Source organism: Zalophus californianus, chromosome 2 (assembly GCF_009762305.2).
Source record: "Zalophus californianus isolate mZalCal1 chromosome 2, mZalCal1.pri.v2, whole genome shotgun sequence".
NCBI lineage: Eukaryota > Metazoa > Chordata > Mammalia > Carnivora > Otariidae > Zalophus > Zalophus californianus.
The window spans coordinates 177,912,850-177,938,786 of NC_045596.1; the positions used below are offsets into that span (position 1 = coordinate 177,912,850).

The 25,937-nt window shown below is 42.2% G+C and overlaps 1 protein-coding gene and 1 pseudogene across 4 annotated transcripts in view; one reads left to right on the forward strand and one right to left on the reverse strand.

Annotated features, from left to right (window-relative positions):
* Positions 1–25,937, reverse strand: part of DLC1 (DLC1 Rho GTPase activating protein) — a 419,617-nt gene that overhangs the window by 34,548 nt on the left and 359,132 nt on the right. The window contains exon 1 of one of the 4 annotated variants that reach the window (XM_027597780.2): positions 10,346–10,750. The exons of 2 other annotated variants lie outside the window; for them this stretch is intronic. In XM_027597780.2, the coding sequence (XP_027453581.1) occupies positions 10,346–10,382 (37 nt within the window). In that variant the 5' untranslated portion in view covers positions 10,383–10,750. Of the gene's footprint in view, positions 1–10,168; positions 10,276–10,345; positions 10,751–25,937 lie in introns of those variants that run through there. One more of the 4 variants, XM_027597777.2, reaches the window with a different exon arrangement.
* On the forward strand, positions 23,804–25,211 carry LOC118356586 (annotated as a pseudogene).

A 25,937-nucleotide genomic window follows, 5' to 3' on the forward strand; every position in this document is an offset into this window, starting at 1 on the left:
AGATTACCTTAAGAGTCTCCCAAATGAATTCTGTGATAAGCTTTGCTCCTCACTGCCCACGACAAATCTGTCCTGGTGCAAGAGTCCCTGAGCCCCCGGATCTGCTTTTATGAAGCGCATCATTACGTCACTCCCCTGCTTATAATTCTTCAGTGACTCTCTGGCACCTTCCAGATACAATCCAAACTCCTCAGCAGACGCACAGCCTTCTTAATTTGGCCTCTACCTTATCCCTTTGGCTCCTGGAAGGCCTCCAAGTGCAAGCTTTGCTCGTCTTACTGAACTTCTTGGGGTTCCAGGGAGGCACCATGCTCTCTCACTGCAAGCTCTTAATCTGTTCGCCCCTCTGCCTCCAAACGTCCCCTTCTCCACCCCATCAACTTCTCTGTCCCACGCTCCCCATGCTGGCTGAGATGCACCTATCAAAAGCTTCCTGATTCAATTGTATATCCTGAAAAGACTACTCTTCCACAGTGGAAGCACAAATATGCTTGTTTGAAGGAAAAGAGAAACTGTTACTATTTTCCTTCCTTCAAAAACAGACTAAGAACTACAATATGAGCCCCTTTCTTTTTGCAGTTAAACAAAAATAAATGTTAAACACGACTGCCAAAGACCAGGTATCAGGATTTACCTGATAAAATGAATACCTAGATGGGCTAAGTCAGATAGCAGAATGTCTATATTAATATTTATCACACTCTAATGTTATCTAATCACAGCAAAGAGTTTGACTAGCAACTAACAACATTCCTACCCTCAGGTGCCTCAAAACATTCTAAACATCTGTTGTGCATATTCTGAAAGAAACCAGTTAGGAAGCTTCTGGAAGACCAGCTGATACTAACTCAGTTTCTAAGGCTGTTTGGCCTAACAGTAGCTGACCCAGACCCACCTTCAGGTATATTCTAGTATAGTCATACATTTAAGTGAAGCCAACAATCCTTCAGGTCCCCTTCGCTTATTATTTATTTATTGGACATCTATTAAGTGTGCTGCCAACTGTGCTAGGGGTCAATCAGACACAGGTTCCTGTCCCGAAGCAGGAAGCCAAACGGAAAGGCAATTCACAGTTGGGAACATGGTGTCCCATGGTCCTCTACTAAGGAAAGATCTGGTTTCCTAAGGGCTATTCTAAGGTCCTTGTATTAAGTCCCAAGTGATCTGGTATGGGTATCACCAATGAGTCCCCATTTCATAGGTGAAAGCCCCAGTCTTAATTAGGGCGCACGCACCCTACCTTCTTAATATACCACGTCTGTCACCCAATCTCCCTCTGCTCTCTGATCCAGCCACACTGGCCTCTTCTCATCCACCCTATACTCCCTTTCCTGATTTATTTTTTCTCCTTCCAAAACATTTACTTATTATGTTTACTTTCTGTCTCTCCCCTCTGTAAGCTCCGAAAGGGCAAGTTTCTTTGTCTGCTTTACTCTCTGATCTATCCTAAGCACCTATGGCATACAAAGTAGTTGCTCAATAAATAAATATTACATAAATACAGTATGATTTTTGTTCTAGTGAAGGGGTCTTCTTAATTTTTCTGACCAGGATAATAGGAAATACAGTTTACGTTATAGCCTGGTACACAAATGTATGCATGCATGTGTGTACACACACACACACACACACACACACACTTGCACACGCCAACTAAGTTTCACCAAATAACACTTAAAATACGTAATGCATTCTTACATTTTTCTATTCCACTTAAAAAATAGTTATTTGTTACCTACCAGAGCAACCAGTTTAAAATCTGTTATTCTCACACCATAGCTTTTTCTTACAAAGAAAGAAAGAAAGAAATGGAAACTAAGAACTTACTATACACTTAATGTAGTACAGAGAAGAATGCAATGTGACAGTCTGAATTCAGAGGTGGGGGGGCTGCTTGAGCACATGGTTTATGCTCAGCCTTTATTGAAGGAGAAGTGATGATCTCACATGGAAGACTGGATGGGGAGAGAAGATTCATAGTAAAGGAGACAGAGTAAGTCAGGAGGAGATGCTGAAGCCCAGGTGTTTGTGGAAGAATGGTGAGCAGTCGGATTTACTCTAACACTGACCAAGGAAGGAGGCGGGTTATCCCATGGAGCACATATAAGCATCTCCTTAGCCTGGTGACCCAAAGAGCAGCCAACTTCACTTGCTCACATGTAAAACAGCTTTGCATCTGAGTGTCTTGACACTTTCTAATAATCCATCATAGAAAGAGGGCCAAGTATTACCTGTAACAGGTCAGGAAAACAGGTCCAGGAAAGAATGCATTGCTTTGTTAAGTAGCCTTGAGAAAATACTCTCTGGATCTGTTTCCTCATCTGTAAAATCTGGGATTGCCATAGGCTTTGTAAATTCCCCAAGGTTCTGACTCTGGTTTTTCCTTTATGCCAATTTCCCCTTCTCCCTAAGAGAACCTTTAGAATAGGTTACGTTTCTTCTGTTAAGTTTCCAGATGTATTATCAATTACATGTGGAGACATTTCTCTTCCCTCAAAACACTGGTTCAATAGTTCTGTTCCCCAGTTTTGCAAATTGACTGTTTATTGCTAAAATTTCTAATTTGGTTTTTAACAGATCAATTCCTTGTTCTGTCTCACGCATACTACAGGGAACTCAAAACACTACATATTTTTGCTTATGTGGGCGTCCACAGCCCTCACACTAAAATTCATCTTTATAGGAGGAACACACTTAGGAGACCCTGAGTTTTCCTCTGCTTATTGAGCTTTTCTGTATGTACTCCCCCCACCCCCCACAGCAACAGCACCCCCCCACCCCCCTAGCCCCCACCCCCAACAGCATCCTGGCTTCTACAGAATCAGTGGGCTGGGTGCTGAAATGCTTCTTGGTGCTTCTCATCCTTTCCCTTCACCAATGAGGAAGCTGGTTCCGAGTTTGAGGTAATCTGCTCAAGGTTCCACCGCTACTATCCTGCTCTCCCCGGCTGGAGCACTTTCTGCATACTTTGCCTGCCTGCAGAGATTACTCTCACTTTTAAATCACCAGGCTGTTTTTCAGTACAAGGAAAAACTGCAAATTTGGGAAACTTTTCTTTTTAAGGTTTTTTTTTTTCTCTCTTCTGCTTGAGGTCTGGAGGCAGATATGTTGCTTTCTAATAAAGGACATTCCTAGAAATAATATAAATGGGGGAAAAAAGGACCCATTTTGCCCAATGACGTGATGACAACTTAATAAATGGTTTTGCCTTGAAAGAAGAAAACCATGAGACACACCCTACAAGCCTCTACCTGGGATTATGCAGGTGAAGAGACACTCCAGCAATGTGAAATGAAATCAACTGAAATCCCCTTTGGGGATCATTTAGTTCAAGTGTTTGCAAAATACTGTTTCTTTTTCATATCAAAAAATATGTGCTCTTCCCTCTCAAAGATAAACGGCTCTGTATTCATTTGAGCCTGTGGATGACATGGTTTGAGCTCAGTTACTCCAGACTTAAACTGATCCAGTTATTTCCAGGAACAGAAAATATCTCCCAGCTAATCAGGAACTGGCACTTACTACTCAGCACAAAGAAGTCAAACTGAAGTGAAAATAAACTACTCAGGAAACGGATAGTGCATCATCACATCTTTCTATTTCATTTCTATGTGGGGTGGATTAAAAAAAAAAACAAAAAAACCTTTGGTTTACATACATATACACAAACACATTTCTAATATTCTACATCAAATATTTATGCATTTCCAACCATGCACTGCTAAGAAAAATGACTTGAGATAGCTCTTAAAATACAAAACTCTTTAAAGACGGTAATTGCAGAGATTAGGAAAACAATTTAAACAATTTCAAGTAAGGAATCAATCTAAATAACATACTTACAAGGACTCTTTATCTTTCTGAGTCTCATTTTTTTTTCGTAAAATGAAACAGATGTTTTAAGATTATATAATCCACTTCCTTTATAATTTAGATTCAAGGCAAAATACCTGGTTACAAACCTGAGGGAACCCCGCCCCCCATCTCCATGATGAAAGGTTTTTGCAGGCATATCAATTCTTTCATTTACATATTAGCAAAGCTTATTCTAGTAAGTAACCCTCAACCCCAATCTTTGGCTTTTGCCCCAGGTTCTATAGTGCCCTAGCTTGGGAAATAGAAATACTGTGTAACTGCAGAAATCTTAAATTAGAAATAAAGGGAATAGGACTAATAGGGAGTGTATGACTGTCCACTCTGGTTTTAGTCCATTCTGACAGAAAAAAAAGCAAGAATAGAACGAAACATCAAATTGCCTTACACAAAGACCAATGAAAATAAAAACATGGCAGATACTGGGGAGATAAGCTGCCTTTAGGTATTCCTATGTCAAACCTCAAACAGGCAACACTGTATGATTTGACGTTCTCAATTTTGTGCCAAAAAGTGTAAGAAAAAATAAGGACTACTGTCTTCTAGGCGAGCTAAAGAATTATTTTCATTAAAAGTGCCGGTGACAACCAGCCGCCCAGACACACAAGATCTCACGCCAAAATTTGATCCAGGTACATCTGTTTAGTTTACGCAGGCTTTTGCTTTTATATGGATGCATTTTTCCTACAAACAGGAATATCCTCATTTTGTTGCTATCTCCATTTTGTTTACACATGTGGGCAGGAAGGGGTTTGAAGCACCATGTAACACAAATGACCTTGGACTAGTCACTGAACTTACAGGCATCTCAGTTGCCCCTCGGTGGGGAGGAGGCAATGGTTTTCCAGGCTACATTTTGCCAAGTTCTGGAATTTCCCAAGAAATGACTTGTAGAAATGCACAAGCATTACGGAAGATCCCTTTTTCGTGCTATCCAGTTTGAAAATGGGAGTTGTGTGGAGATTGACCCCTGTGCCTTTATAGTTTCTCCGGACTCGGGAGGCGGAGATGATTTTCAGAATTTTAGCATCTTCTATCTACTTTATCACCTGGGTGCGACAGCCACGTCACCGCCAGGGTCCCTTCCTCTAGGGCTTCCTCAGTGCTCGCAGCCTGGGAAATGCTACAACCGCAGGGTGTGGAAAACTTCTGTCCCTCACACATCCTCCAGAGACTCCAGCAAGGAGAAGGAAGGCGCCTTTCTGACAAGCTTCAGGAAGCTGCCTCCAATCCTCTCTGCGGGACACTCGAAGGTGGGGCGGGAAGGGAACAAAATGTGGATGGGAGGTGTCAAAGGCATCTGAGGACTCCAGCTCTACTGACCTCAGTCTTCAGTTAGTTTTTGATTTTCCTCCTGGGTACAGGAGGGGGTAAGACATGAAAAGGCCACCACGCAGAGGTTTGTGTGAATGGAAAAGGAGTACACTTTCACTGTGAAACTTCGTTCGGTAGCAAAATAAAACACAAGGATGAAGGATTACGAGAAATCACCTCCCACCTGAGCACTGTATGATGGGGGCTTTAGTCAGGTGTACTGTTTTATCCTTTGCTGTCCAAGGACATTATCAAGATGCTATTCAAATGTTTTCACTGACATCTGTCAGAAGATTTTCCCTTAGAAGTATTATTTTTAGACACTTTCACAGAAGAAAGCATTATTCAGGACAGTCCACAGAAGCTAGAAAATGGAATCCCAGATTCCTTCCCTGAATGTTAAAGGCAAAGGCTCAAGTGTCCATGCACGAGGCCCCAGAGAAGGGACACAGAAACCTCTAATTTGTCAATTTCGGATCCTCAAGTTATAACTCCCCACCTAGGAGCACAAGCCCCCTAGGAAACTGCAAAGTGACTGCCAGGCTCTCCAGGGCCACCAAATACTGTCTTCTAAATGGAACCAACTGCAGATGAGCATAGCTCCTGGAGGTGCACACTACTGCCACACACCTGGTTGAAATCCTGGCTCTGCCATGTACAGTGAGTGATCGGAGGCAAGGAATGGAACGCTCTCTCCCAAGCCCCAGATTCCTCATCTGTAAAAGGGGAATAATCACACCTGCTTTTCCAGAGTTGCTGAGGTGACAGTTGAACGGGACAATAAGAGCAAACCACGTGATCAATTTCAGCTTCTATACTACTATTAGTATTCTGTCAAAAGTCTGTGGATTTTTTATAAAAATTGAAAAGGAGCACTCATACTAGAGACGGTTGACTGTTCCTTGTGAGAGACCATAAAAATATACAGGCTAAATACGCAAGGCTTTCTTGCAGTCCACCATGGCACGGAAGGTGTCCTGAAAAAAATGTTAAGGCAGAGTAGATCTAATTAAAGAATCCCCAGCAGGACTACTCCCTCCTCCTTATCACTGATCATGATAATCCTTAACAATAACACAGGATCCCACAAGGAAAAGGGCAGACAGACAGGAAAAGCCCTTCTCAGCTGGGAATTTTACCCCTTTTACATTAATTAGATTTCTGACTAATTTGAGGTTGAAAGAAAACACCACTGATGGCACTCATACCCGTAACCCATTGCTATAAAAGCAAATTTCAATCTTACAGCACATCTTCAAAGAGGAAGGACCCTCAAGTCTCAGAATTCCTCTATATGCAAAGGTAAGGAATCAGATAGAAGGAAGATTGTGAAAACTGCTCCAGAAAAGCATTTTCCTCTTAATTTCAGAAGAGGAACTGGGGACTATTGCTCTTTAGGGACACAGTGTTTGAATGTGAACATTTTATGGCTGGGCATTAATTCACGTGGATCATCTCAACAAGGAAAACTTTTCAGGTCCTAAATGCTGTGTACACCATTCCTTTGCACTGTAGTCCCACGACTCCAAAGTATCTTAGGGGTCAATCCTGTTAAAAATGAGCGCTCAGTGAAACTCAGAGGAATGACCATGTTTAGAAATTAAATTCTTTCCTCTACTGGATCCCAACTCATTGAATTCTAATCACTGAACTATGCAAACATAGAAAATGAAGATCACCTTTCTCCCCCAGGTCCATTTTATAATTTTGAGAACAGCCTTGGCGTGATGTGTGCCGTGATGCCCATTACACCATGGGGCCAGGTTTGACTGCAGTGTTCTAAAGCTCCAAGAATTCAGTCTTTAGTGATCTGGCAATATCCAGAGAGGAAGGGGAAACATCTGAAGTTATTTTTACTTTTGCAAGTCTTCTGTCTGTACAGGGAAAATGCTAGGGTGGGTCAAGTATTGTCTGGAGCCCTTCAGGGCTTTTTTTTTTTTTTTTTTGCATGGCCTCATTTCCTTCTTCCTGTTGCTAGGAAGGAGAGTTAAGCATGAGAAACTTGTGTTTACAATACTGGACCATCCTGTCCAGCACAAGGCTCTCTTCAAAAACGTACGATTCACTTCACCCACTGTACTTTGGATGCCCCCATTCTTCTGGACCAAATCACCCTTTCCTGAATATTTTCAAATGGCCTATTTACCTGCCTCAGTCATAAAAATACCACTCTCATTTTAACATTGCATCATGGCTTAAAATCTCCATGGGGACACCAAGGGAAACTCAAGTACTTATTTTTGTATTTCAAACCACCTCTTGGAATCCCACCAAGCCTCTGATTGGAAGGCATCTTAATGGGGCCTCCCATATCCCCTCTAAGCCCCACGGTAGTTCTACAAGTAAGAGTTTAAGTACTATATACATTTTTCACTCTTTCCCAGTAATAATTTATTTGATCATAATATGCTTTTCTATTAATCTGGTATATTTTTCCGAAGCAACCAAATATCCCTTTTTAATATAAAAACACCCTAAAATTTTGCTTAGTCTTTGCTCTTTGAACTATAGCATTGACCAGTAACAAAATAATAAACAACAAAAAAAAAGGCTTTAGGTTAAAGGGCAACTGGCCTCTCACCTTCCCTCCAGAACTATGGAAAATCCTCTGGTTGGCCCAGTGTATGAAAACTTGGAACACTGCCTTCAATTAGCCATAGTCAATTGCTTAACTATTCAACCTTTTCACTCTTAAGGAGTAAGTGGTGTTTCTCATAAGATCTAAAATTGCTAAGTTAAAGTCATAGGTAATTCAATGAAACTGTACTTCTCATCCACTCTAGGGAAAGATTTAAGTAGGAAGCTATACTCATTTTGATCCTGGAGAGTCAGAGTTGGGAAACAAAGTCAGTCCCTGTTCTTGAGCTTCTGGCCAGTTTGGTGTAAGGTGTCACTCAGATTAAGAATTAAAATAAAATCCCCTCTCTCTCTCTTTTTTTTTTTGGTCAAGAGCAAACTTTTAAAACAGCTGGGAGAAAGTCAGTCTGCTGTGCTTCATTTTAAACTCTGAACAGTAGTGCTAATGAAAAAAATATGCAGCCAGGCTTGGGCCACGCTGTAAATCTGGCATGCCACAATAAAAGTTAATACATGCAATTGCCAACATTTTCTCAGAAAATGTCTTGAAATAACTTCTGAATGCACATCTGCTAACTATTTGACACTCATTCCCCAGGACTTTAGTTCTTCTGGTGACTTACAGGGCACCCCTCTGGCCATCTGCTACAGTCTGCAAGCCAAGATGGCACTGGGTGCCTCCATTAATTCCACACTTATGGTCTGCAAATTATCTCTGCGGAGGACCAGCCTGAGTCCAGATGGATGCTGAATTAGTCAAACTCTTGGAGCTGCTGATAGATTTACATTCAGAGTTCTGCTGGGCTATTATTTTCCCTCATCCCTTCAGCAAACAGAGTTTGGGGGAAAAAATGTAATTTGAGACTCAGTATTCTACCTTGTCCACAGCTGTGATTTTTTTTTTTCTATCCAAATGCGTCATATATGCCACCATCGTGAATCTTTCTGTAATGGATGGCTGTGCCTAGGCTGCACTGCTCCACCTCACCAAGGGCTTGAAAGAGCCGCTGAATCCGGAGAATGAACTCATTCGCTAACTCTGTTGGGTGTAAAAAGGCTCAATCAAAACTAGCGTGTGCCAAGGTTTTCTTCTCCGCGGTGCAGATAACTATACGCAGGAGTTTCCTCCTACAGTAATTAGCATAAATTGGGTATTAGTGGAGCATCAGTACCAGACACCTGCTAAGCGCCTGTATTAGCTCTTTTGATCCTCTCAACCTCCTCGCGTGGTAAATACACTTATTACCCCCGTGTTGCAGATGAAGGAGGTGCAGAGAAGTCTCAACACTTCCCAGATGCGCCCGGCTAGCAGCAGGCTGCGGACCCGGGGTTCCTACTTCGCCAGCCTCATCCCGCTCCGCTCTAACTGCCCTCGCAGCAGGGGCTGCGCGCTGGAAAAAACGAACGCATTCAGTAATAACCATAATCTGCAAATTACACGTGGCATGGCCAGTGTGCTGCGGCCAGGGGAGAAACTCCTTCCGAAGGATCAGAGTCTCAGCCCATGACGTCGGAGATGGGGACAGGGGCACAGAGGCAGAGTGGGGCAGGGTTCCCAAAGGCCGTGACTTCGCTACGAAAAGTCAGGTCGGGAGGCGGGCTTCCTTCCTTCCTTTCGCCGGCCCAGGAACTAGCCCCGCGCGGGCGCCTCCTCCCGAGCCAAGGGCGTGGGCACCTCCACCCGGCCTTTTAGGAAACCCGATTCCACGCCCCAGCACGTGAAGGCACACTGCAGCCCTCCCAGCAGGCGCCCCTCACATGCAAGCCAGGGGGCTTGCTAAATAGCTTCAACGCTCTCCCGGGGCCCGCAGCCAGCAGACTTTCCTAAGTCGGAATTACTTTCCAGCGTTTCAAATATTTGAACATAAAGTTCGAAATTAAAACAATTTCTTCCCGAATTTACTTTCAAGAAGTTTAAAAAAAAAAAACCAAACGCTATTTCCAAGTGCCACTGCGGCCTAAACATCGCTAAATGAGAAACTCTCAGGGAGTCCGCGCTGGATTTTGGACTTGCATGGTGAAGGGCTGCAAGCGCCCAGCCCAGAACGTCCCCGGAGGGAAGATAGTGGAAGTGCGGTCGCGCCGCGCCCCTCGGAAGCAGAGGCCTTCGCCAGGGACTTAGAATAAGAATAGCAGGGCCGCCGGCGCAGCCGGGCTGGCGGCCGGCCCGCCCTGTGCCCCCGCCCGGCGTGCATCCCTAGCCGGGCTCGGCGTCCCCAGCCCGAGAGGGAAGTTAACATAGGCTTCACTTTCTTAGTTGCGGTCGCCCCCCGCCAGCAGCCCTTCCCAGAGCCCACCCGACGCGCCCGCCCGAGACCCCCAAGCAGTGAGTAGCCAGGGGTCATTACCCGAAATTAAGACCTCCCTCCCCAAACTATGACCCTTGTTTTTTCCCACACTCCACCTCCTCCACTCCGAGAAAGTTGGGCGACTCGGTCCCGAGCCTCCTCGGAAAGCCGTTTAAAAGCACAGAACGACAGGCATCGACTTGACAAGGCGGGGTGATATTTCCTCCGCGGCGAGTCCCCTCCGCAGCTGGCTCCCGCGGTTGGCCCGACGGCAAGGCACAAGTCTAGCTTACGTGTTAGGATCATGATGTCCGGCTTCTCCCTGCACATCAGCTGCGGCGAGGGGTGGCAGGAGTGCGCTAGAGAAGTCGAGGCAGCCCGAGGCAGCTCAGCTCCCGCGCCTGGACCCACTGAGGCACCCGAGACGCGCGCGCGGGCGGTCCTCAGCGCATCCTTGCTCGCCGCTCCGTGCCCCTCGCCACAGCCCCAGAAAGAACGCAGGGTTTTCCAGAGGTCGAAAGGAGAAGGAGCTCAGGGAGATGGGCGAGAAGCACCGGAGCAGTCGCTCCTGCTGCGAAGTTCGGCCATGGCGGGGTTAGTAGCTAAGCGCCCTCGCTCCAGCAGCGGGAGCGCTCTGCCTCCCGCGCGCCCCTCCGGCCGCGCCCTCCCACAGGGTCCGCCCCCGAGGGGAGGGACGAGGCCCGGCAGCGTGGACTCCTTCGCGCCGCCTAGGTGCTGGGCCGCAGCCCCCCGCCGTCCTCCTGTCCCGAACCCCGCCCCAGACTCCGCCCCCCGTTGCTCCGCCCCTTACCTCCTCCCCGCCGCTGGGCTAACCAGCTGCAGCCTCAGGCCGTACTCTGGCCCCGCCCCCCCGCCCGCGTCTCCGCGCCTGTTCTGCCCGGGGCTGGAATATTTTCCTCTGGCCTCCCCGTCTGCCAGGGGGAAGCGCCCTAAACTGTCCAACTGTTGACCTCAGGGGTGAAGGCAATCCCTCGAGGCGTTTACTTGCCGGGGAAGTCTGAGCTGGACTCTGGGACACCGCGCACTTTCCCTCTTTTTCTTGGTAGCTTTGCACACTTAAAAAAAATCTCTATGATTCTGCCTTATATCCTGGTGGGAACCGCATAAATTTGCGGAACGAAGCGGGAGGTAGGGATGAATCAGTGTGTCCTCATATGTAAAATGGGGAGAAGATACCTGTCCGTCATTCATTCGTCATTCATTGATAAAGCCCGCAGGAATAGAGAACAAATGTCAGTAAGTAACACTGCTCTAGAGAGGGATTGAATTTTTACTCAGCACATGTTGAGCATATTGTGTGCACATTCACAGTGTTTTACAAACTATGGACCTTGGGCCACAACCCCATGCAACTCCTGCAACTTGTGGGCCCCGCCTTTATATCAGCGAATTATAATCTCTGATGGCGATAATCTGCGTTTTAACAAACTCTTGGGTGATTTGGAGGCACCGTAATTTGGGGGCCCTGATATAATAGGAAGCTTCATTTTTAAAGATCACAACTGAATACGACCTATGTAAGATTTTTAAAAATTCAGACTGAGTTTTCATGAAAATTTACTTTGGGGCTAATTGGTGTTTTCTGCCCATTACCTCTGCGCAAAGAAAACTACTAAATCCATTCATTCAAAAAATATTATCAACAGCATTTATTATGTGCCAAACACTGTTCTGGACTCTGGAGCTATAGCAGTGAGCAAAAAAGCCAAACATCTCCTCCCTCCTAAAATTTTCTTCCTAGTGGAGAAGATGCCAATAAACAAGGTAAACACGTGAAACACTCATAGTGTCTTAGGTGGAGATACATAAAGCAGAAGAGGGGAGAGAAGGGTTGTGGGAGAGTTTCTTTAAATAGGGTTAAATGCAAATGGGAGACTGTCTTAAATATAGCGTAAAATGTATTGATTTCATAGGCATGCCTTAGTTTACATGCAGAAGACTTTTTCACCCCGGTTTTTTTAAAAAACAATAAAAATGCTAACTCCATTGGCTCTCTAATGTACTGGAATCAGAATTCTGGCTCTGGAGAATGGCCTTTCAGGTTTGGGGCTCTATTCAGGAGATATTGCCAGGGCTTTTTTACCTACTTAGAACTGCTGGGGACGCCAGGGTAAGCAAGGTTACCCCCACCTCTGCCGGCGGGCGCAGAGTTTACAGTCTGGTGGGGAAGTGACAAGAGGCGTGTGAAAAAGAGTTGCTGTGAACAAGGAGCTGGAAGTAGAGTCCAAGACAGAAAGAAGAAGAGCTGCCCTCTGAAGTTTGGATGCTGGGGGAATTGCAAAAATGCCTGCAGTCGCCAGCAAGTTGCAGTGTGATTCAAGGGGAAGTTGGAAAAGTAGGGGCAAGAACTTTTCAATTCCCTGCGTGATTGTGTTAAGGATTGTTTTATCCTTTACAGTTATAAACAGTGAGAAGCCATGTTAATGGATGAAGGCATCCCATAGCCAGATCTGCATTTTGAAAGACCACAGGCTGCAGTGTGTACTTTAAATTTAGAAAATAGGAATATACCTCCTGAACATACTAATTTCCCTTATTTATTAAAAATCCAAACCTTAAAAATATAGATAGCATCTCCTCCAAAGCATATCAACTCCCAGAATAAGTTCTTAATGTTTATTATTAGCTGGGTGAAGTTGCATTCAATTTAATTAAGTTCCTAGGAGTTTGTGCAATCCCTATATACCCCCCCCACTCAATATTTCAAAATAAAACATGCTACTCTTTTTGTCTCTTCTTGTTCAAACTCCATTCCTTTCTCCTTGATTATTGATGTCTTCTCTGGGTCTTCTCTAATTTCATATTTCTCTGGAGGTTTCTGCTATGTGGATTGCTCATCATCTAATAATACCAATAACTCCAAAAACAATTTCCTTGGTGAGATATTGTCTTGCACCTGGCCTTCACTGAATCTCATCACCTTCTTCCATTCTTTGATTTATTGACATGGTCTGTGTCCTGGGCCAAATCCCAATTTTCATAGTTTTAATTCTTTCTTTTAGAGGGGCGAGGGGAGGGCAGAGGGAGAAGGAGAGAGAAAATCTTAAGCTCCCAGTGTGGAGCCCAACTCAGGATGAGATCCCAAGACCCCAAAATCATGACCTGAGCTGAAATCAAGAGTTGGATGCTTAACTGACTGAGCCACCTGGGTGCCCCCATCGTTTTAATTCTTAGCCCCTTTAGAAATGGACATGCTAGAGTTTGAAGACTGCTGCACTTGTAGAACAGTGAATAGTGGTTGAAAGCAGGACTTTTGTAGCAGGCCACTTACTAGCTGTGGGATAAATACAATTTTTCGCCTCTGAATCTTCCGTTTCTTCATCTTTAAAAAAAGGAGGTTGAACTAGTGCCTATCTCAGGAGGTTTTTAATGAGGATTGAATAAGATAATGTGTGTAAGTGCTCAGCACATAATAAACACTTGATAATGTTAGCCATTATTGTTACATATTACTAAGTGGGCACATCAAACAAAAACATGCAATTTCTATTTAAATAATCATCCAGGAGAAGATTAAAACAAAACAAAATGAGCCCTTGATTTTACCCTTTCTGAATCTGAGGAGCCTTTACAAACTGGGGGATGGAAGGAGTGGAAAAGTCATTAAGAGTATCAACAAACGGGTGCTTTACCAGATGAAAGAGGGTTCCCAGGACAGCTCAGACTCCTTCTTCTTCATTCAACCTTTAACTCATCACCCAGTGTTTCATTTTCTTCTGTTGTGGGCAGATGACATTAGATTAGGCTTGTTAGCAGATTTGCATTAAGTGACACTGGGTATTGAAACATTGGACTCTAAGAAGCAGGGATTAAGTGGCCCATTTCCCCACCAGAAGTCTAGGATCCTCCAAAACCCCTTCAACACATGACGATAAGAAACCACCACAAATCACATTAGGTTTTGTTGCTACAATTTGACCCAAGGACAAGGACCTGTGCTGTTTACTTCCTGCCATGCTCTTCTCAGTCTGGGCATCAGGCTCATGGACGCTACTCACAGGGATTTTCTATCCTGTGTACTTGGATGTTTTCACATTTAACTGTGTATTACCAAGGTAAGAAAAAAATCACATAGGTAGTTCCTAAATTGCATGACAGAAAACTAAATGACTAAGAGGTCACCTCTCTGGTTCCTACTCTATATTAATGATTGATACTAGGTATCATTGATACTGCCCAAGGACATCCTCTAGCATTTTTTCCACTATAATGTATTTAAAAAAAAATAGTAAAACTCAAGTGTCTATAGGTACTCAGGCAGATAGTACTGGCGAGGAAGGCAAGCCACAGTGAGCTGGGGAGAAGTGGGGAACCTAGAACCTCCCCAAGGGGGCAGGGCCAGTCAGGCTCACTTGATCATTGGCATGTGTTAACACAGTAGCCCCAAGGTTCTGGGTTTAAAGACTGTTCAAGAGCCTCTTAGACTTCTATAATTTTATTTCAATACTTCAACTTTTACATGCTGGCAACTAATTAAAAAAAAATCTAAACCCATTCCAAGTAATTTCAACTTTGGGCTTCATTTAGCTCTAGGGCAACTAGTTTAAACCTCTGCTCTAGTGATATGAGCCAAGCAATGTCTTTGGAAATTTATTTCTCTCCCACAGGAACTAAATGCCTCCTGAGCTTGGAAAATGTTGTAATATAATTTGTGTTCAATGGAGCATTGGGAAATCAGTGTGGAAAAAAATTTACTTGTAACGTTCAAAGGAAATAAGACAAATAATAGAAAGTTTTGAAAATAATTTTTAAACAGTATTCAATTAAGACACATAATTAAATTTGAAATTTAATGGTTGTCCTTAAAATATTCACTTATGTTTAAGTTTCCATGACCCATGTCTGGGCTCTTCCCCACTACCCACGCTGGTATTTAGCCTTTGCAGAAATGTTTAAAACCCAGATGCTGAAGGTGTCAGATGGGGAAAGAAGGGAAAAAGAAAGGATTGGGTAGTGAAATAGATTCACCCCTTTTAATTTTACCTAGAGCAGCTCTCTTGTTCAGTCAGACCTTTTTTGACTACTTCTTTTGAACAATTTAAAAGTTTAAAATATGGGGAAGGTGACTTAGTCTACCAGTGACATTTTTAGTTAAGAGGGGGAGGAGACCTTTGTTCCTGCATAAAGGTAATAGAAATCTACTTTTGGGATAATCACTTAAGCCTGAACTATGAGCCAGCCTGACATAGTACTTTTATCATTCAACAAGTATTTCTTAGACCCTGGAAAAGGCAGTGTGCTGGTGAAACAATAATGAACATGAATAAATACATCTTTGGGATGTAAAGTACAGCATGATGACTATAGTTCATACCACTGTACTATGTACTTGACAGTCGAGAAGAGAGCAGATCTTACAAGGTCTCATCACAAGATGTGGGCACCTAGGTGGCTCAGTCGGTTAAGTGTCTGACTCTTGATTTCAGATCAGTCATGATCTCAGGGTTGTGAGATGGAGTCCCTGTCAGGCTCAGTGCTGGGCTTGGAGCCTGCTTAAGATTCTCCCTCTGCCTCTCCTCCCCCACCCTGCACACTCTCTCAAAAAAAATTTTTTTTCAGGGGCGCCTGGGTGGCTCAGTTTGTTGAGCGTCTGCCTTCGGCTCAGGTCATGATCCCAGGGTCCTGGACTTGAGCCCCGCATCGGGCTCCTTGCTCAGTGGGGAGCCTGCTTCTCCCTCTCTCTCTGCCTGCCTCTCCCCCTGCTTGTGCTCTGTCAAATAAATAAATAAAATCTTAAAAAAAAGGTTTTCACCACAAAAAAAGTGTTTTGTGATTATGTGTGATGCCAGTGTTAACTAGACTTATTGTGGTGATCATTTATACATATATATATAAAATATTTCAACTCTGAAACTAATATTATATGTCAATTATATCTCAACAAAAAATACTTCAGTAAATAACAACAACAAAAAAAAGAACACGAAGAGAGAGCTTGGAGGAGAAAACTCTTAGGTGGAAAATAGGTACAAATACAGTTCTGTAATAGTGGAGGATTTAAAATACTGAATTCTCAATCCTATTTGATAAATCAATGGACACTCTTTCCTGAGATAATTACAATATTTATAGTAGAGTCTCCTTTTAAAGACAATTTCATTTAGCAACTCGGGTACCCAATTAGCCTAGTGCCTCGCGGCTCAAGCATGCAGGGAAGGAGGGTACCCGGGAGTAATGGCACCAAGTTAGAGTTCTTGCCACCCCCAGTTTCCACTGGATCTTCACCAATGACTGCTCTGTTTTTTTTCATGTGGGCTCTGATGACACAAAAATCAAGCCAATGAAAAGTAAAAATTGATTCCATGAAAGAAACTGGGCTATTTTCCCATTGACTTAGCCAATTTTAGTGGCATGCTTTGATTCTTTGTCTATTCTGACATTGTTCTCCATTTAATAGTTATTTTTTGGACTTGTAGCAAATAATTCATTTAAAGCTGAGGATGGACAACATTATTTTGTAAGTACTACTGACATTTATCCTTTGCTTTCTTATTATTTAAATTTTATGATTATAAAATATCCATTGCTAGAAAGAAAAAAAATGGAAAAGTATAAAGAAAAAAATAATAAAACCTCATCATAATCACACTACCAGAGACAACTGCAGACATCTGTATTCCATTTTTATTTCTAACCTCCTAGTCAGGTTCCTAAGTACAGATACTTTGATGTACAAAATTGGAATCACAGTATATATTGTTTTGTAATATCTTATTTCATTTAGTATAAATGAAGAATATGGCATTTTATAGTTGCTTCATATTCTGTCTTATAGATTTCCATGAATTAATTAACCAATGTTGAGTTTCTCATTTTCCAGCATTTTATGTGATGAACATTCTTGTATAATAAATTTCAGAGCGAGAATGATAATTTCTTTAAGCAAATTCACTTATGTACTACTTTGAGCTAAGAAGCCAAAGGGTATTGGGACATTTGACGTATATTTCTGAACTGTCATCCAGAAACTTTTTGATTATTTTACATTTAACCAGTGTTTGAATGTACCCATTTGTCTTCACTTGAGTATCGTCAGCATTAGAATTTCCATTCCTCTTGCTAATTTAATGAGCAAAATAGTATTATCTCATTACTGTTTAAGTCGGCCTTTGTTTGAATACTAAGCTGGCTGAATTTGTTTTATTGTAGTAAAATACACATCACATAAAATTTATCATTTTAGCCATTATTAAATGTACAGTTTAGTGGCATTATGTCCATTAACCTTATTGTGCAGCTATCATCACTATCCATCTCCAGAACTTTTTCATCTTCCCCAACTGGAATTCTGTATCTCTTTAACAGTAATTCCTCATTCTGCTCCCCCAGCCCCTAGCCCTTTGGGACCAGGGGTCTACTTGCTGTCTCTAGGAACCTGAGTATCCCAAGTACCTTATATAAGTGAAATCATACATACTTATTCTTTTGTTTCTGGTCCTTCTGTTACATTGGACTAGCTGTATTTTTAAAAATTACCTATTTTGTCCTTTAGCTCTTTTTTTTCCTCAATGAAGCAGTTTGCCTTTTGTGACTGATTTTAAAATATTATTTATATATTAGGAATATTAACCATTTGTAATTTATTGTAAAATATTTTTACTAGTTTGTCATCTGCCTTTGAAGCTTGTTTATTTATGGCATTAAAAAAATTAACAAGATTCAAACAAAATTCAAAGGTCTTACTTATTTGTTCCTTTCAGTTATTAACTAGGAATTTACTTACGTACTTTTCTCTGTACAATTTGAAGCCAGAAATGCTGACACAAAATCAATTTGCAAAAACAAGGTCATTTAACACGTGGGATTTTTTTTTTGCTTTTTTTTTAATTATAGGTTTCATTATTTACTCAGAGTCTAGCTGTCTTATTTGATTTTCTGTCTTCCTTAACATCAAATAGAGATGCCCTGCCTTGAGGAAAGACCCCACAAAAGCCTCTGCAAAACAGCTAGCAGGGTCAGAGTACCAGATGGAGACCTAGGGGCACTGATTTTTTTTTTTTTTTTTTAGGGATACCATGTCATATTTAATTAATACAAATCACAGTAGCACTGAAAATGGCTCTACTAAGTGGGCTTCATTCAGTTTAGGCAGCTAAAGGGAGGGAGGATGTCATAGTCCTCTCCCTGGAGCTAAATGATCATTGGGGGAAATGTGGGCTCTGGAGCACAGAGCTATTTTCTTAGAGGAAAAAAAAAAAAAAAAAAAACTGAACTCCCAGCACTGGATAAAACTGCAAAAAGGAAAAACTGTGCTCAGGCACTAGCTACAAGGCCACGCCAAATAAGGAAAGCTGGATCCTGTAAGCTTCTGGAAGAAAGGAACCTTTCCATGTGAAGTCTCTCCCCAGCACCTAGCACATAGTAAAGATGCTCCATTAGTGTGTGTTGAGTGAACGAACGTTCAGGGTTATTTCCTGATCATTGTGTTCAGGAGTCTACTGGGAAGGGCTTAAACCTTGAATTTCCCTTTTGGGAAGTCTCAAATGTGGTTCCCTCACTTGGAGAAGACAGATTCTGTGGGAAGAAGGCTGAAGAGGCAGCAGGGCATGTATTTGCCCACAGCCCTGACCCCTCCTAAGAGCAGTGATCTGGGGACTGCTACTCAACACCAACCTGCTGAGTCCCCAGTTCGAAGGGATTATTTTACGACAGGATGTGGAGAGGCCCTGGGCTTAAGTTCAGTTGCTGGCCAGCCTCTCTGGTTCCCTCTCTGGGATCCTGCCTCATTTCCTGTCCCTGCAGAGCACCCAGCACCACAGGCCTGAGGAACAAGTTCTGTTCCACACGGGCCCAGGCTTGATGGCCCACTCAGAGGCGCCCTGCTGCTGACTAGGAGACCAGCGAGTGCCTACAACCTCAGCTGAGCCCCACACGGTGACACCTTCCAGGGAGGCCAGGACACCGGCACCTTGTGGTCAGGCTCCTCACATCAGCCATTGCTCCTTCTCTTTGATGAAGGGGGCATTGAATTTTTGAGAAGATTTTTGACTTTCACATTCTCCCTAAGTGCAGTGTGTGTGTGTGTGTGTGTGTGTGTGTGTGTGCGCGCGCGTGTGTGTGCATGCGCGCGCGCGCATGCTCGTGTGCACATACATATCTACTAGTAATAAATCTTGGGACATCTGAGTTTTCCTGGAACTAAGTACAGTAACGGTATGGCCGTTTTAGCCTTTCATCCTGTGGGCAAAAAACCGTTTTTAGTATTGTTTTCTACCATCTTGTTCAAAAGAGCCATTTATTGGAAAGATATTCCACACTCATGGATTGGAAGAATTAATATGGTTAAAATGTCCATACTACCCAAAGCACTCTACAGATTTAATGCAATCCCTATCAAAATACCAACAGCACTTTTCACAAAACTGAAACAAACAATACTAAAATTTGTAGGGGACCACAAAAGACCCCGAATAGCCAAAGCAATCTTGAGAAAGAAGAACAAGGCTAGAGGTATCCCAATGCCAGATTTCAAGATACACTACAAAGCTGTAGTCATCAAAACAGTATGGCACTAGCACAGACAGACACAGACCAGTGGAATAGAAGGGAGAGCCCAGAAATAAACCCATGCTCATATGGTCAATTAATCGATGACAAAGGAGGTAAGAATATACAATGAGGAAAAGTCAGTCTTTTCAATAAATGGTGGTGGGAAAATTGGACAATTACATGCAAAAGACCAAACTGGATCACTTTCTGACACATACACAATAATAAGCTCAAAATAGACTAAAGACCTAAATGTGAGACCTGAAACCATAAAAATCGAAAAAAGGACATAGGCAGTAATGTCTGACATCAGTAGTAGCAACATTTTTCTACATGTGCCTCCCAAGGCAAGGGAAACAAAAGCAAAAGTAAACTATCAGGACTACATCAAAATAAAAAGTTTTGCACAGTGAAGCAAACCATCAACAAAACAAAAAGGTAACCTACTGAGTGGAAGAAGGTATTTGCAAATGAATATCCGATAAGGGGTTAATATTCAAAATATATAAAGAACTTGTACAACTCAACACCAAAACAAAACAACCTGATTTAAAAATGGGCAGAGGATCTGAATAGACATTTTTCCAAAGAGGACGGACAGATGGGCAACAGGTACATGAAAAGATGTTCAACATCACTCATCATCAGGGAAATGCAAATCAAAACCACAATGAGATATATCACCTCACACCTGTCAGAATGGCTAACATCAAAAAGACAAGAAATAACAAGTGTTGGTAAGGATGTGGAGAAAAAAGAACTCTCATAAACTGTTAGTGGGAAAGCAAATTGGTACAGCCACTGTGGAAAACAGTATGGAAGTTTCTTGAAAAAATCCAGAAATACCATATGATCCAGTAATTCCACTATGGAGTATTTACACAAAGAAAACAAAACTAATTGGAAAAGTTATACACACCTCTGTTTATTGCAGCATTATATATAATAGCCAAGATATGGAAGCAACCTAAGTGTCCATCAATAGATGAATGGATAAAGAAGATGTGATGTGTGTGTGTGTATAAAATATATAATAGTATATTGTGCAGTCATAAAAAAGGATGAGATCTTGCCATGGATAGACCTAAAGGGTATTATGCTAAGTGAAATAAGTGAGACTGAGAAAGACAAATACCAAATGGTTGCGCTCACATGTGGAACCTAAAAAACAAAACAAATGAATAAACAAACAAACAAAAAGTACAATCAGACCTATGAATACAGAGAACAAGCTGATGGTCAGAGGGTGGGCAGTGGGGAGATGGACAAAAGAGGTGAAGGGGAATGGGAGATACAGGCTTCTAGTTACAGAAAGAATAAGGCATAGGAATAAAAGGCATAGCATAGGGAATACAGTCAATGATACAATAATGTTGTATGGTGACCACTGGTAACTCCACTTGTGGTGAGCACAGCATAAGGTAGAGAGAGAAGTTAAATCATTATGTTGTGTACCTGAAACTAATGCAACATGGTATGTCAACTATACCCAAAAAACTAAAATTAAAAAAATTGTAAAAAGTAAAGAAGTCATTTATGTGTTTCCTCCTACTTTGACTTTTAAATCAATATCCAGATGTCATTCTAAAGCATCTATTCAAAGAAAATTCTCTACCATGGTTTTGAAAATTTGGGTTTGTTTTCACTAAGTAGATGTTTTGTGTTCATCTGAGTTGTAATGTGTTGCTGTTTCTTCATAGTAGATTGGGTCATAAAACAACGATAGTATGGCATGGGTTTGAGCAATGCCTGAAAAAAATAAACAGTTCTTTTTCTTAGCTAACTACAGCATGTTGGTCATTAGAGTGTTATTTCTGGAAACCCCTACACAGCTCCAGATCATTAACTTACTTTAATAGGCGACAGGAGAACGGGGCTGCAGTAGGTCGTCAAGTTTGGTTTTTCATGCATAACCAACTCAGTCAATTATCTCTTAGGGTTTCAGTTGAAGTAAACTGCATCTTGGGGAATTGCAAGGCAAAAATTTAAAAGTAGACCTGGCAATGAGACTCATGAATTGTGGAAAACTGATATTTGAAGACTGATACCAGGAGAGAACAGACTAGATTGGATCTCTCCAATACAAATATTCTATTGTTGAACAAACAACTATTTCTGTACTGATTGTTGTCATCTTTTGGATGAATTGACAAAACAGACATATAAAGGGCAAAAAAAAAAAAATTGGAGAAGCCCACTGAATTCCACAATTGAGTCTTCCAGGTCAGAATTTAAAAAAAAAAAAAATGAATCTGTGAGGATCCTGAAGTCCATGCATGTATAGAGGAAAGAGATCTGATTTAAGTCATGTTCCTAACGTGGTCATAAAACCATCAGTGGCCTGGAGTTGCTTATATAATACTATCTTTGCTCCTGAGTTTATTTTTAAAATATCATATAATATATGATTTATAATATACTACATATTAATTATATGTTATTGTATATAAATACAAAGATATAATTTATATGACAGAAGAAGGGTACTAGATCATTTAGCTCAGGATTTTAAGTTGTAGACACAATATAATTGGGAGGTAAATATTATTATTACAGATAAGTAATTCAACTCAGAGAGGTTACATAGCTTGCTTGATTTCACACTTGTAATAATTAGAGAAGCAAGAACTTGAATCTGGGTCTCTCTGAAACGATGATTATGACCAGGGCTTTCAAGTCAAACTCTGTGACCTCTATCAGGTCTCCTCTTTCCTCAACTGTAAAATAAGGGATTGGACCAGATATTCTCTCATGTCCCCTCAGCTTTAGGTTCTAGTTTGTCTTGATATAGTGTGTAACGATGAATTTATATTCACATTCACTTCCTTGGATAGGGTTCTAAACAAACCCAGCATTCAAAAATGCTACTCATTAAAAACAAAAATTTTGGAAAGGAAAAAGCATCTACTCTGTCAGCAACCATGCCTCACAGCAATTCAGAAAAGACAACCGTGGTCCACTGAGTGTGTGGCTGCAAATCCCAGGACCATGCTTACCATGGTAGAACTCTGTCCCCTTGGGGGACAGTCTCTTGGGTTTCCCAAATCTGTTCCAGAACCACATGCTTCAGAAATCCATAAGTTAAGCTCTACTCCTTTCCAGACAAGCCTCTCTTGCTACCAATGAGGCCTCAAGAGGTATGTGGTGTGGTCCCTATACTTGCTAATGAAATTTGGGCCCTGCAGTTTGGTAGAATTTCGAGGGTCTTCACCCAAATGACCTTCTTAAAAATGAACTCCTCTTTGTCTTCTCTGCCACTGCTCTGATTTGCCAATTATATTTTGATCTTAAACCTCCCACCTAGCCTTTTAAAATGGAAGGATTGTATCACTATGTGTGTGATTTCTTTTGCACTTTTTACTTAGAGTTGTTTCCCAACTTCCGTACACTTCATCTCTCTTCTAAGTGTATTCTTCCTTAGAAGAAACCTATCGTAATTATCTGAAAAGAATACTCAACCACCATCCCAACATACTACTCTTAGAATGCTTTGCATTCAAGCATTTCCCTGGAGTGACAAAAACACTTTTGAAACAAGTACCACACTAATAAAAAGTGACAATACATGTGCAGGCTGTCTTGTTTGCTTGCACTACAAACTTCTCCATCATTATGTCATCTGTCTGATATGTAATACTATCCTAGATTTGCAGAGTTCCCTTAAATATACATTTTATTTCCCTTAACATTCAATAACTGAGCAAGGTATTTTGTTGTATGTTCTTCTCTCACCATCTGTCCCCTCCAACAAGCATCACCTCCTGCATTATCAATACTCTCCACCAGAGCGGTACATTTGTTACAACCGATCAACCCACACAGATACATCATAATCACTCAATGTCCAGAGTTTACATCAGGCTTCACTCTTGGTGTTATACATTCTATGGGTTTGGACAAATGTATAATGACACATATCCACTATGATAGTTTATACAGAGTAGCTTCACTGCCTTACAAATCCTCTATTCTCCACCAATCCATTCCTCCCTCCCTCCTAACCCCTGGCCATTGTTTTACTGTCTCCATAGTTTTGCCTTTTCCAGAATGTAAAATAGCTGGGATATAAAAGGCAAACAAATATGTTGGAGGGGTTGGGGTTATAGGAGAAATCTCTCTTCCTTCCTCTCCAATTTTGCTGTGAACCTGAATCTTCTGGAAAATATAAAGCCTATTAAAAATATATGAGAGGGGCGTTTTTCGCAACGGGTTTGCCGCCAGAACACAGGTGTAGTGAAAACCACCGCTCAACCTAAACCAAAATGGGAAAGGAAAAGACTCACATCAACATCGTCATCATTGGACACGTAGATTCGGGCAAGTCTACCACTACTGGTCATCTGATCTACAAATGTGGTGGGATCGACAAAAGAACTATCAAAAATTTTGAGAAGGAGGCTGCTGAGATGGGAAAGGGCTCCTTCAAGTATGCCTGGGTCTTGGATAAACTGAAAGCTGAACGTGAACGTGGTATCACCATCGATATCTCCCTGTGGAAATTCGAGACCAGCAAGTATTACGTGACCATCATTGATGCCCCAGGACGAAGAGACTTTATCAAAAACATGATTACAGGCACATCGCAGGCTGACTGTGCTGTCCTGATTGTTGCTGCTGGTGTTGGTGAATTTGAAGCCGGTATCTCCAAGAATGGGCAGACCCGTGAGCATGCCCTTCTGGCTTACACACTGGGTGTAAAACAACTAATTGTTGGTGTTAACAAGATGGATTCCACTGAGCCACCCTACAGCCAGAAAAGATACGAGGAAATCGTTAAGGAAGTCAGCACCTACATTAAGAAAATTGGCTACAACCCCGACACAGTAGCATTTGTGCCAATTTCTGGTTGGAACGGTGACAACATGCTGGAGCCAAGTGCTAACATGCCTTGGTTCAAGGGATGGAAAGTCACCCGTAAAGATGGGAATGCCAGTGGCACCACACTGCTTGAAGCTCTGGATTGCATCCTGCCACCAACTCGTCCAACTGACAAGCACTTGCCTCTGCTTCTCCAGGACGTCTACAAAATTGGTGGTATTGGTACTGTCCCTGTGGGCCGAGTCGAGACTGGTGTTCTTAAACCTGGGATGGTGGTCACCTTTACTCCAGTCAATGTTACAACTGAAGTAAAGTCTGTTGAAATGCACCAGGAAGCTTTGTGAGGCTCTTCCTGGGGACAATGTGGGCTTCAATGTCAAGAACCTATCTGTCAAAGATGTTCGTCGTGGCAATGTGGCTGGTGACAGCAAAAATGACCCACCAATGGAAGCAGCTGGCTTCACGGCTCAGGTGATTATCCTGAACCATCCAGGCTAAATCAGTGGTGGATATGCACCTGTGCTGGATTGTCACACGGCTCACATTGCTTGCAAGTTTGCTGAGCTGAAGGAGAAAATAGATTGTCGATCTGGAAAAAAGCTGGAAGATGGTCCCAAGTTCTTGAAATCTGGTGATGCTGCCATTGTTGATATGGTTCCTGGCAAGCCTATGTGTGTTGAGAGCTTCTCTGACTATCCTCCTCTGGGCCGTTTTGCTGTTCGTGACGTGAGACAGACGGTTGCTGTGGGTGTCATCAAAGCAGTGGACAAGAAGGCAGCTGGAGCTGGCAAGGTCACCGAGTCTGCCCAGAAAGCTCAGAAGGCTAAATGAACATTATCCCCAATACCTGCCACCCCAGTCTTAATCCGTGGTGGAAGAACGGTCTCAGAACTGTTTGTGTCAATTGGCCATTTAAGTTTAATAGTAAAAGACTGGTTAATGATAACAATGCATCGTAAAACCTTCAGAAGGAAAGGAGAATGTTTTGTGGACCATGTTTTTTTTGTGTGTGTGTGTGGCAGTTTTAAGTTATTAGTTTTTAAAATCAGTACTTTTTAATGGAAACAACTGACCAAAAACCTGTCACAGAATTTTGAGACCCATTAAAACAAAAGTTTAATGAGAAAAAAATATATATGAGAGGGGTTAGCAGAACATAGAGTATTAAATGATAAGGTCAAGCATAAATATTTTGGTGTTCTGGAAGGAGTTAGCAAAAAGACTGGAGCAAAGAGGCAACCCTTGGAGTTCATAGTGGTTGAGGATTTTCCTTTTCTTTTTTTTTTAAGATTTTATTTATTTATTTGAGAAAGCGTGCAAGCACCCAGCTGGAGGGAGCAGGAGAGGGAGAAGCAGACTCCCCGCGAGCAGGGAGCCCAACACAGGGCTCGATCCCAGGATCCCGGGATCATGACCTGAGCTGAAGGCAGGCATTTAACTGACTGAGCCACCCAGATGCCCTGGGGGAATTTTTTTTTTTTTTAAGAATAAACATATGATGGGGTGCCTGGGTGGCTCAGTTATTTGAGTGACTGCCTTCGGCTCAGGTCATGATCC